At 45.9% G+C, this 12876-nt stretch overlaps 1 protein-coding gene across 1 annotated transcript in view; it reads right to left on the bottom strand.

The window, feature by feature from the left end:
* Positions 1-12876, bottom strand: part of LOC138468298 (calpain-1 catalytic subunit-like) — a 434133-nt gene that overhangs the window by 285755 nt on the left and 135502 nt on the right. The window contains exon 2 of the mRNA XM_069608788.1: positions 6747-7005. Within this exon, the coding sequence (XP_069464889.1) occupies positions 6747-6992 (246 nt within the window). The 5' untranslated portion in view covers positions 6993-7005. The remainder of the gene's footprint in view (positions 1-6746; positions 7006-12876) is intronic.

The raw sequence follows: 12876 nt of genomic DNA, 5'->3' as shown, positions 1-12876 counted from the left end.
CAATGTCCACATGGAGATCATTGATCGAATATTGGATGACTATTGTTAACACAAATTATACTAGCTCATTCAGAAATGAGGAGGTGAATAAGACAAGACCCTCGCACAGTAAAACCGAATTGCAATTACCAACTTTCATCGGCCCGCGAAGACTAAGCACCATAAATAGATTGCAATTGGAAAGAATTGGAAACCTCGATGATGGGCTCATTTTAAATCGAGCTAACATATTGCGCTTGCTGCACGTAATTCCACAGCTGCAAACTATACGTTCTGAAGACCTGAAGCTTGTAAATGATCAATCCCTGGATATAGTATGGATCAATCTACATTCTAAAACAACAATGGATAACATCATGAGATATGAAAAACAATTTGAGCAATTAGGATTTGTTTGTAGCAAATCCGATAGAACAAAGCTCAAAAACGTTTGGTCCAAACAAAATGTGAACCACGAACAGATGACAAATGAACCAATCGATATGGAATGTGGACCATTACATTTCGACAAATACAGCCACAGTTGAGGGAAAAAGGATTTCCTCAAGAAGATTCAGAGATGACAGACCTCGCTATATGCCAAAAATGAATTTTACTAAGCATTTCATATGGAGAGACACTGAATATTCAGATGATCGGATGAATCGACGTAATGAAGTGCACCTGTAACAATCAACATCGTACAGAAACAAACTGACATCACTATGCTCATGGAATACGAGTACATCAACATCTATTCCAATTGATTAGATCAGATCTTGTCAATTTCCAGATAGTATGCTTACAAGAAACCTGGTTAGTTCAACCACCAGTGTGCAAGGGCTTCCTCACCTTCACAAACCCAGCAATACAGCGCACCAAAGGTAGACCTTATGCTGGACTCTTAACGTTGATTAAAGTCGATGCAAATTTCGAAATCGCAGAATTCAATAATCTGAATTCCTGGGCCCTAATGACCATTTTACAATACTGTTAGGAAAGATTTCGTAATTGTAGGTAATTTTCCTTCCATGTGGCAACCCCTAAACTTTTTGCTGTTGTTTTTCACCTTGTTCTTGACTTTGCCAGAGAAGTGCAGCCTTCTGCCGCACTCCTCTGGGCTTTCGCTCCTTTCTTACGGGGAAACTGACATGCCCTTAAGACAGTCAGTACCGGGGAACGCTGTTTCCCGTAGTTTCTTTTATCATGTTGCGGCTTTAGTGCAACATGACACAAGAGGGCACTGTAAGCTAAGTTACAGCTCTCTTGGGTCTCTAGCCTTCTACAGGCCCTAGATACTCGTTTAGGATTGTATTTGATCGGTGCAAGTCATTCAGGGACTGGAATGGTGGCAGCGATCGTTTTGTGTATTTTGAGCTCCTTTTGGCGTTCTGAGCGCGTTTTTCGCGCTGAACCCAAAATGGTGGCCTGGCTCCCAAAATGGCCAGACCACGAGGCTCCTTTGTCCTGTCCACTGACCGTCTTGCTCCCTTCACCTTCCCCAGGTCGAGCGACCCGGGGCCTTCCTTATTTGGGCATGTACTTTCCGCGAAACACGGATGCTTTCGCGGGCTTCTACATGTCTTTTGTGTGCCTCCAGGGTGTGGGCTGGGATGTCTGGTCCCAATACACATCCTGGGTGCCAGAGAGTCTAGGGTAGTGTGAATGCCTGGGACCACCGTGGTCCGTGATTGGTCCACGAATGGTGTGTGTGTGTTGATGAGCGGATCTCCCATTGGCTCCCCTCCGTTTTGGCGCGAAGGGAACCGTGGATAAGAGGGGGCTGGAAACACCACTACCATGTCGATCTCCTGAGTTCTCACGAACGAAGGAATACAGGAGCCAAGTATCCTGCAACCAAGAGGCTGGACCGAGGAATCGCTGGTGACCCGCTGAAGGACTCCTCCTTTGCACTGCTGTCGTCCTGTGAAACCCTTTCCTCCTTTGATCGAACCAGAAGGCCTGTACTGGTGCTTCGACCTTTGGAATAGCAGGAACAGCTATTCTCGGCGACTTCATCATCTCCTGCCAGTAAGCCTTCAGAAGCGTCTCTGGGCCATCCAGTTGACTGACCAGCTTACACGGGAGTCCTGCTCTGTAACCGCCGCCAGGTTGTGTTGTATTTCGAGTCCTTGTCACTCTCCCACGCTTAGTACACTTGGCGTTCCCAAGCCTGATGTGAGTAGTGTACATTTGGCTCAGATACACACGGCCGCTCCGTTGCCCTGCTGTGGTGACAAAACTGTGCAGGTTTCTTCGATTGGGACGTCTTTTTTCTCTACACGACGACGAGGCATTCCCGGCTCTTCTGAACCTGCCAGCTGCTGAAACTAACGTGGAGAAGCCTGGGTCTGCTTGCATCGGGGACCGGTGAGTAGTATAGCTAGGATCTGGTCGCCCTCCTGCAGTAGCCCATTGCTTTTCCCCGCTGTGTAAAAACAGCACCCTTTTGTCCGTACTCGCGCTCTGCTTCTGCTCACTGTGGAGGCTGCGCTTGAGTCGCGGAACCTGTTCTTCTTCTGTTGTGCACTAACCCGAACTGCCTGACTTCCTCCGAAGAGCTTCTCCTTTTGCCCGTTGGCACCAGCGTGTGCAGGTACTTTGAGCACAAGGCTCCACTCTTCGCAGGGCTCGGACTTCCATCTAGTTAGGTGCCTCTGAAGGCGAACTGAGTCTAAAGCATTATCGCACTGCCTGTTTTCTTTCCCTTTCAGGTGGACTACACATTTCGTGCATATAACGCTTGCGACTCGTATTTGTATATATATTGTGTTGATATGGTATGTGTTGGCTTAATATTGTGATATTGTGATTTTCTCGCTACGGTCATTATTTTAAAGGCCTTAAAATAAATGTGTATATATTTTTGATATAACAACTGTTTGGAGTAGTTTGTAAGCGCTCTTGCTTTGTGTGCTCATTGCGGGCTTTCAGTCACCCTCACCCCTCTTGAGACCTAGTCTTGACCGCCGCGATCGCTACCTTGATTGGTCTGGCTCGCCCAGAGGTTACCCTGTTCCAAGTAATTGGGTTGGCCTTTTGAACTTCTGCGCCACCAGGACAGAGTTCAGAAATCCGTCTTAACAAATACCACTCCCAGAACTATAAAAAACGAAATGAGAAGATGCCCTCCGCCGCAATAAAAAACTTGAGGATTCTAAATCTATACTGGAATCCGGTGGCAATAAATGATGAGATCGTCATAGACCCTGTCTTTTCAGCAATTGATCTAGCAACTGAGAAATTCCCCCAGATTGATTTTATCATCTGTGGAGATTTGAATCTTCATCTTTACAGCCAGAATGAAGCTAGACATGAAATCTCTAACTTGCCAGCAAGAGGCAAAAAATGGACAAAAGAAACTGACGATCGCAATTTATTCCTTACGGTTAGCCCCAGCAATGACAGTGGATTGCGCCACCCACTTGGTCGCGGGCTACCTCTGTCGTAAACGATAGATTACATTTACATCTCACAGGGGATTAAGGACAAATTACAGAAAACTGATCACATGCGCTCTGACAACAGCGATCACCATATGCTGTTCATAGCTTGGTCTTTGTTGGGTTTACCCAAATTCAAACTCAGCCTTCCAGCGGTAGAAATCAACAGATTAAACAGACTCCGTTTGACTCCAACACAAGTAGGAACACCGTCCAGCATATTTGAAAAGGGAAATCGTCAAGCTGCTGAGAAATTGAACTACAATTGGCTTTTGAGCCCATTTCTGCGTGCTCAAATCCGTGATGGAAAAGAAATTATTCAACATCTTCATTCCTTTAATACCCTTATTAAGAAAAAAAACAGGACTACGCAAGAGGGTACAAGTGCCATTGAAAGGAACAGATGAAGACAAATATAGGCTTATGAAACTAGAAAAGCAACATGATACAAATTGGATGAAATCAACGAGACTCCTAGCCAATCAACATGATGCTGAAAATATGCTGAACGCTATTAAGAATAGAAATTTCAGAGGCCTTTGGAATCTCCTCAACCAGCGACCAAATCCCGTTGAATAATACATTTTACCGAGCTTTATAAAGAAAGAACTAAAGGGAGCGAGGTGTCACGCATTAATCAAACAACGAAAATGGTCACTGGAATATGACCAAGATGATATCTCGATCTTAATCAAGAACCTGAATATGTCTCGCGCGCCCAGCCCGGATGGTCTTTCCAATGCTCTAATTAAACGTAATCCTAAACACTGAGTAGATTTGCGTGTACAGATATTCAGCTTGATAACAGAAACAAATTAAATACCAAAGACATGGCAACTAGCGATTCTTATTCCCCATCTATAAGCAGGGCGATAGAAAGAATCTGGGCAACTACCGCATTATTGGATCCACTAGGAAAAATCTTCGCCTCATTTTTGCTGAAAAAATTATCAACGTGGGGAAATGGACAATAATCGACATGCGGTACGACAAACACGGTTCATTAAACACGTTGGAACCAATATCATTTGCTCCTGTGGAACCTGCTCAAGCATGAATTCATAAGAACAAAAACCCGGATTTATGCAGCATTTATTTGACCTGCAACTTGCACTTGACTTGGTCAATAGGCAGGCTCTTTGGGATAAAGTGAACTGCTGGAATTGTCCTAAAGACATAGTGGAACCCATCAAGCAACTTTACAGTAACACCAGCATACACATCAGTACGACAGCAGATGGAGTTGTGACAGCGCCCATCAAAATCTGAAATGGTTTGAAACAAGGGTGCCCCCTAGCGGCCACCCTTTTCATCCTCTTCACATCAGACTTTGAAGAATGTATGAAAAACCCATCAACCAATCCACCAAAACCCAATGCTGATCAGTTTGTTTTCCTGATGTATGCTGATGATATTGTTATATTTGATAAAACTCCAAAGGCCTGCAGAAAAGCCTTAACCCTTTGTGGACTTACATGAACTTGAATGAATTGAAAATCAATACACAAACACGAAAATAATGTCTATAACTAAGGTCCTTTCCAAGCGAACCAAAATACCAACATGGTTCCTACAAAAGGAAACATTTTTGCAAGTACCTACAATAAAATATCTAGGTATCTGGATTAACCAAACAGGAACTGAAAATGAATGGGTAGTCCACCTTAAATCAAAGGCTCGCTCTCTTGCCAGACAAGGTGCTTTCATTCACCGCAAATACGGGAAATTCTCCTTGAAACCCATAATAGCCTTTTATAGGCAGGAAGTGGCAGCAATTTTGCTATGCACAAGCGAGACTTTGATCAAACTTGATCAATCAGTTTGACAACAGCTAGAAGCAATCTTCTGGAGAAAAGTCTTGTCACTACCACCTTCCTATCCTATGCCACGTATTCGGTATGAAATCGCTACACAATCTCTACAGTCTTTAATGACTTGGAAACAACTTGACCTATATAGAAAAATACTAAGCGAGGGTTAGATACTGGCAATCGTCATCTTGCGCCATAAAGCAACATCTTACAATGATAATGCATTGAACGAGTGGAAAAATGCTATGGACGGAATACTTCGAGTGGCAGAGATCTCAACCGAAATGCTGACCCAGTGCCCACAATATGTAAAAAAAACGGATCCCTGTAAATGACTGGATAACTACGTTACAGCTCAAAGCACAGTATCAAATGGACCTAAATTGCGAATCCGAGATAAGATCGATAAATCAATTACCAAACTATCTTGTACTTCTTCCAGACCAACTAATTCGAGAGTTTTTTTGAGATTTCGTCTTAATCTGTTCCCTACACGAGAACTATTAATGAAAACCAAACAAATCTCAAAAACGCTAGCGTTTTGCAGATTCTGTAATGAAACGGAAACTGTAGAGTCACTGTTCCATATAATAATGGAATGTACTGCACTGACTGAGATGCGTAACTTGTTTAGAGAGCTATTTTTGACACAGAATACACATATGGATCCAAAAGAATGCTGGGCACAAATCTTGTTGGGCAATAACAAGAAATTGATTTACACCATTATCCAATTTTGCAACATAATAGAAAATGGTGTATAAGACTGAACATGAAAGACTGAGGAATTTTATTTGACCTACTGATGTATTGTGAGTAAATAAATAAACGGTAGGGTCTCCCCTTAATTTACCACTTACCAAGGTGGGTCCCCTACTCAAAATGAGGAAATGTACATCAATCTAGATCAAGAAGCAGGTGGCCTGGCTTGATGGAACCTCCCTACCCCATACACTTGGCCCCTACAACAATATCACTCAAAACCAACCATCTATACTGTATTCTCACTCACAAGTTACACCATAAACTATTTTATTCCAATTATAGTTAAAATACAGAGAGTCACCACGAGCAACATTTAAGCACAAAAACACAGGTGTGGGGTCAGTAGACTAAGTGCAACGTGCAATGAACATTTATAAAGTTTAATGTAACACAGTTAAAATAAAGCAGGCAGGGAAAGGCCTTTTATTCAGTATCATCCCTTCTCTCGATCAATGTATAGAACCCAGCAGACCGGACTGTGGCTACTGCGCGAACTGTACTTGCATAAGACATCACTACATCTCCTATGGAAAGTGCATGTCACACAGGATAAAAGGGACTAGAAGTTCTGAAAAACACCAAGAGCACATTCCTGAAACAAATCCTAATTATACTATACCCCTATCAGCCACCAGTGGTCCTGACCACTTACTGCACGTTTTGTGGGTTCAGTTAACCTGAATAACCCTTGCCATCATGTGGGTTGGAGAACATAGGACCTAGATGTTGGGTGGTCACCATTACTCACCGATGGGCGTTTCCAGCGTACCCCTTGCACCTTGGAGGACCCGGGACCCAGCTCTTTGAATCCGAGGGAGGCGACGATGGGGGGGAAGAGAGGGTCCTCGAAGAGGGAGCCACTCTCCAGGCACTGCTGCTTCAGGCTCTCGTAGTCTTGGTTCAAATACTTGACGGCATTGCTGTGCTCGCCGACGCCGTCCGCCTTCAGGCGGTCGATCCGTAACTTTGACGCAATGCCTCCAAACGCCATCATAGTGTCTCCAACTCTGGAAAGGGAGAAAGAGAGGTAAGTCACATGGTTGTCTAGAGATCTGGACATTGTGCAATCAAGATGCTCCCCGAGAAGGAGTAATGGTGAGGTGAAGCCTAGGGAGAAAGTACAAAGCTAGGATCAAGAAACAAAACAGGGAAGGAAGCTTTACATTAAAAAAAACAAGGTCAATAGTCCGGTGCAGTGGAACATTTAACAATAAACATACCAATTTCTTCGACATGAATCATCGTGCCCAACCCTGCGCTGTGGTTCAAGGACCGTGGCTACACCGTGGAATCAAGCTCCTATATCATGCGATGATGCAGAAACTATGGCTACGCATATGTACTCAAATCGAGTGGGTCATCATGCCCAACCCATACTATGACTCAAAACACACCAATATACTTCTATCGTCTTATAGACCGAGGGAGGGGTCATTATCATGGGATAATTACCCTCCATCAAGTTATGTTCATAAGGTGGTAAAGGGTCATTATGCCAAGCGATAAAGACCCCATCCACGGTCTATAATGCTATTAGTACCTAGTGGTAGTTGCAATACATGTTTTTGAGTTTCGGCGGGGAAGTAAAAAAAAAAAAGTGCTTTAATCGTGAGTAAAGGAAATGGGCAACTGAGTTAGTAAATTAAATGTGGTTTATGTTGCAGTATTAAAAAAGCAAGAGCATAAATTAGGTGTTGCATAAAAATGTTGTTTCTCTATAAGAAAGTCAACACATTTTCTTAGTTTTGGTGTTCTCTTTGATGAGGTCAAGTCCTCCCAGGGAAGAAGTGTCTTGATGAAAGAAATGTTGACTGTAAATTGCTTTGTTGTTTCGGTGTCTGCTTTTGAAATCAGAACGTTCAGAGCGCAATCTATACCAGCAGTTACTGTACTCCTGATTGGCTGAGAGGAGGTCAATAACGATTTCCAATGCGCTAATACTTATGTACTAGAACCTCTGATCAACCTGCCCAACCACCTACCTTGCAGCCCAGAATACGTTGCTGCACCCTCATGTCGCCATGCTCTTTCAGCCCCGGGGCGCTTTGATGTACGGATGGCCCCACCAGGGCTGAGCTGATAAAACCGAGAAGAACGCAACCAATCACTTCCGTCAAACATCAGACCTTCTGAATATCTCACAGTGGTGATGCCTCAAATCACAGCCCAACCGTCACTGCACTGGTGTACTAGAACCCCCGGTTTACCATGCCCAGCTTCCTGCTGTGGGGACGTACATCCTGCTATACTAGTCGCCCTAAAAGGCTAGGATCTCCATGGATCCTTGTGTCCACCCCCTGCTGTGGATCAGAAACCATCACACTCTTGCTGGGAGTGCCCGGCTCTTGCTTACCGCCTATAATAGCTTGGTTGCCTTCACGCCTACCACTGCCAGGAGCTGCCTTCGATTCGGCACCAACTGGTGCCACACAAACATACATATGTGACGGTAAGTCTGTATATAATGGAGAATTAAGTAAGATATTTAAAGCATAATAGGTCATCTATAATAGGCTAGTCTGCATCTCATACGGAAGTCAGAATTGCGGCGCTTTGTACCGACTTCTCGTTACCCAGAGGTAACTCCTCTTACTGGGCAGCGCGCGACACGGTAATGCCCCGCTAATTAAATATTTTGTATCCGATCTCTACGCACTAATGCAGATCCAAACTAGCTCGGATAACCATTTGCCAAAAGGCGAAACTCAAAGCAGCCACCCCCCTCTCTCTGGAAGGCCCCCCCCCCCATCTATGTGTCAGCGTTTGCCACCCTTTATTGTCCCACCTAGGTCTCTTTGTTCAGAATCCAACAGAAAGTTGTCGGTGAGAAGAAAAATTTGGAAGAATGTGCCACCAAGCTTTACTAGTGACTCTATGGCGCTCTACCGCCATCCTTCCTATTTTTAGCTCCTCACTCACTGTCCACATCCCACGTAGGGCACCACTCATGTGATAACAGTTACAGACACCCGCTTTACATCTCATTCTCATCCGATTCTTACTTGCGTTCTTTCTATTCTTGTTATTTGTAACGTTCCTTGAAGCTGCTAGTTGGTTATTGCACGATTAATACAACGAAATGAAATGAATGGACCAAAAATACCCTGGATATCACGCCCAAACCCTTTCTGTGGGAGGGCGTACGTTGCTGTACAAATACACTAGGAGCCCCTCGATCACGGGGTCTGGCCCCCTACTCTGGTGCTAACCCCATCACCATACTTGGGGACCGCTTGCGCTACTCGATATGGTGTTTGAAACCTTGTAGAAAGGTCACTGCGTCCCAAAGGACGCTCAAGGAGCTCACAGGACCAATGCTTCCTCCTAGACTCCAAATTTCAATCCATTCCGATCACTCATTTTAACCAAGTATTGATTTTCTTGCCGATTACATCCTCTTCGCCATTTACATGGAGCCACATGACCATACTTTTCAAACACCAAGTCTTTACAGTTTTCTTTCCAGTCCTTAAAGCCACCAAAGGTTTGGACCGAAGCTCAAATACCAACACACTTTTTGGATCAGCGACCCCCTAGGCAGGTAATCTTCACAGGTTTTTTTTTAGCCCCTGGAAGCAGATATTTAGGACGCCGCCATCTTTTTTATTGACTGGTGGCGTACCCGCACATGTTTTTGTAGCGAAGCAGGAGCCCACACACCAGGCCATTTCCAAGTCCCCAAGAGAGGGCCGCCATCATCTCACGTCGTCTTCGCTGACCGACAAGAGGTCCCAGCTAAAGACATGGCAGTGCCCAGAGCCATTGGAGAGCTCATCCCGGAGCAAATGACTTCAAACCTCATGGCCCAAATCTTGAACGACACCTCCACTTGTAAGGAGAATAGAGAGGATTGAAGCTAACTGGGCAGCGCGCCTTTGTGAGCTATAGCGGTCGGGGACACCCAAAACAGTCATTCTTTAGGAACTGTATTTGAAAATAAAACAGTACAGGGCATAAATATTTAAGAGACCTGGCCCTGTGAGGGAATCTCAAGTTTTAATAAAATATTGGGGTTTTGTGATGCTACACAAAACTAGAGTTTTAAAAGTTTAGTCAAAATAGGAATTCGGCCTGTGATGGCTAAACTATGGCTCACCTGTTTACACAACAATGTAGTGACCAGATCTTGTGCCATAGGCAAAATGATCATCAGGAGGGCTAGGTCATGAAGGAGAGCGTGCGGAAGGTTGAGGCGATGTGGGCGCGGATCAGGAATCACTATGACAGACCTCGTCCACATCCCGCCTAGTGCTACATTTAGCAGTGATGAGGAAGCGCTTTGGGATATCAACAGATCTATCTTCCAGACATCATCCACTTCACTTCTGCATCTAGGCGCTATCACAGACCTCGTCCACATCCCGCCTAGTGCTACATTTAGCAGTGATGAGGAAGCGCTTTGGGATATCAACAGATCTATCTTCCAGACATCATCCACTTCATTTCTGCATCTAGGCGCTATCACAGACCTCGTCCACATCCCGCCTAGTGCTACATTTAGCAGTGATGAGGAAGCGCTTTGGGATATCAGAAGATCCATCTTCCAGACATCATCCACTTCACTTCTGCATCTAGGCGCTATCACAGACCTCGTCCACATCCCGCCTAGTGCTACATTTAGCAGTGACGAGGAAGCGCTTCAGGATTGATTGACGGGGCTGGATCGGGCTCAGTAGGGGTGTAGGGCCCACTATGCTAGTGCAGGGGGGGGGAGCCAGTAGGTCAAGTGCAAAGAGGCGGGGGAGGAAATCAGGTGGAACAAAGTGCTTGGGTAGACCATGCGGGGAGTGCCTGGTGCCATGTAAGACGCGGAAGGCACCAGGCAGCCAGTCAAAATGCAGCAGAGGGTGACATTAGCTGGGGAGAGGGAAGAAAGAAGAAAGGAGGCTCTTGAGAAGCTTTCGGAACTTAAGGAGCTCTGGATGAAGCCTGAGAGGGGCAGGGAGGCCATTCCAGGCGGAGGCTCCTGCAGAAGCGAGATATCTACCACCCACTCTCTGCTTGGAAAAGCATCTGATCAGCAGAGAGCTGGAGGTAGCAGACCGAAGGGCTCTAGCAAGGAGGTATTTAGGGAGAGCGAGTTGGATGTAGCGGGGCTTAAGGCCCCAGAATGCCTTGTGGATGATGCAGAGGGTCTTGAGCTTGATCCTCCCATCAACCAGGAGCTAGTGGAGAGAATTTAGGGCTGAAGAGATGTAGCCCCTGGGCTTGAGGCCAAGGATAAGTCTTGTAGTCTTATTCTGGATTAGTTGAAGGGAGGATTTAAGCAGATTGAGGAAGAAGCTGTTGTAGTAATCCAGCCTGAGGAGGATCAGAGCTCTGGAGACAATGGGTTTCTGGGGGAAGGTGAGGAAAGGGAGAATGCCTAGGGCAGCAGTTTGCTGAGAAAGGAGGGGTCGGCCAAAGTCTTTTTGAGAAGAGAGTGCACAAGGGAGTGCTTGAGGTATATCTGAAGAAATGACTGAATGCAAAAAAAGGAGGTCGAAATTACCATGCTTTTTTAAACAAATTTGGTAGGGATATTTGTATATTTTAAATGAATATTAGGTGGGGGTGCGGTAAGGGTAGTTAAAGTGAGGGTAGTTAAAGAGAGGGGATGGTGGGGTATCTCCCCTTGCATTATCTGAAAAAAAGTGCAAAAAGTATTTTTGTTCTTCGACAAAATTTCGCAATTTCCCCTTTCATTTCTTTTATTTTCGGTTATTTCATGGGCAACCCTTGAGATGTAGCGGGAAGGAGCCAGTGGCAAAGGAGCGGCTGCAGAAATCAGCCAAGGCTGGAGCAAGGGGGGCAATGTTGTCCTTGATAGTTCTGGAGGCGCAGGGGAGCTCCTGTTTGGAGGAGACTTTCATAGAGGACGTATCTAGAGACCTCATCCAGTGGTATGGGTGCGAAAGAGGAGAGTAAGTGGGAAGGGGAGAAGGGGACCAAGGGAGACCCGAGAGCGGGCGATGGAGAAGGGAGGGGTGAAAAGGAGATTGAGGCCAGGATGTCCTGAGTTTTGGTTATGAAGTGAGCGGCCAGTGCAGTGCAGAGGGTTAGGGATGGCAGAGGAGAGGTGGAGATTGCAGTAGCATTGGCGAGCTCCTTGCAGATTTTGAACAGTTCAGACATATTGTAAGTGGCCCCAGAGATGATAGGCCTTCTTCACTGAGTGGATGGAGAGTCTGTATTGCCTTTGGAACAGGCGGCAGGCCAGTCTGTCACAGGATGTGCTCAAGGCCTGCCACTTCCGCTCCAACTCTGCACTTGTGTTTCAGAGAGGCTAGGTGGGAATCATACCATGAGTTGCACTTGGGTGTAGGCTTCAGGTGGAAACTCATGACGGGGGCAAGGGTGTCCGGGGTGTTGGAGAAGGTTACCAAGGGCTGTATCAGTGTGAAAGTCAGTGGGCGGAGTGGTAGAGGGAATGAAAGTGGTGGCAAAAACATCGTCAAACGGTTCATCAGTCGAATGATGGAGAAGGAGACTGGCTGTGCGGGCAGAGGCTTAGACGGGGGACTCAAGAGATCCAGGTGAGAGAACAGGAGGGATATCAACACATCTATCCCCAGACATCATCCACTTCACTGGGCTATCACAGACCTCGTCCAGAGCCCACCTAGTCCTACATTTAGCAGTGACGAGGAAGCGCTGCGGGATATCAACAGATCTATCCTCCAGACATCATCCACTTCACTTCTAGGTCTAGCGCTATCCCCGACTTCATCCGCGTCTCGGAGCGACGCGGAAGAGCTCTGGGATATCAATTTATCTATCCCCACATCCGCTACTTCACTCTCCCAGGTCTAGTGCCGTCCCAGCTCGTCTGCACCATTCCAGACTCATGTGCTCGGCAGACCTCTACGCGCCTCTCTGAGCTACAAGTCTTCAGCCTT

Source organism: Ambystoma mexicanum, chromosome 4q (assembly GCF_040938575.1).
Source record: "Ambystoma mexicanum isolate Mex_15411 chromosome 4q, UKY_AmexF1_1, whole genome shotgun sequence".
Lineage (NCBI taxonomy): Eukaryota > Metazoa > Chordata > Amphibia > Caudata > Ambystomatidae > Ambystoma > Ambystoma mexicanum.
This window is presented reverse-complemented; position numbering and strand designations above follow the sequence as displayed.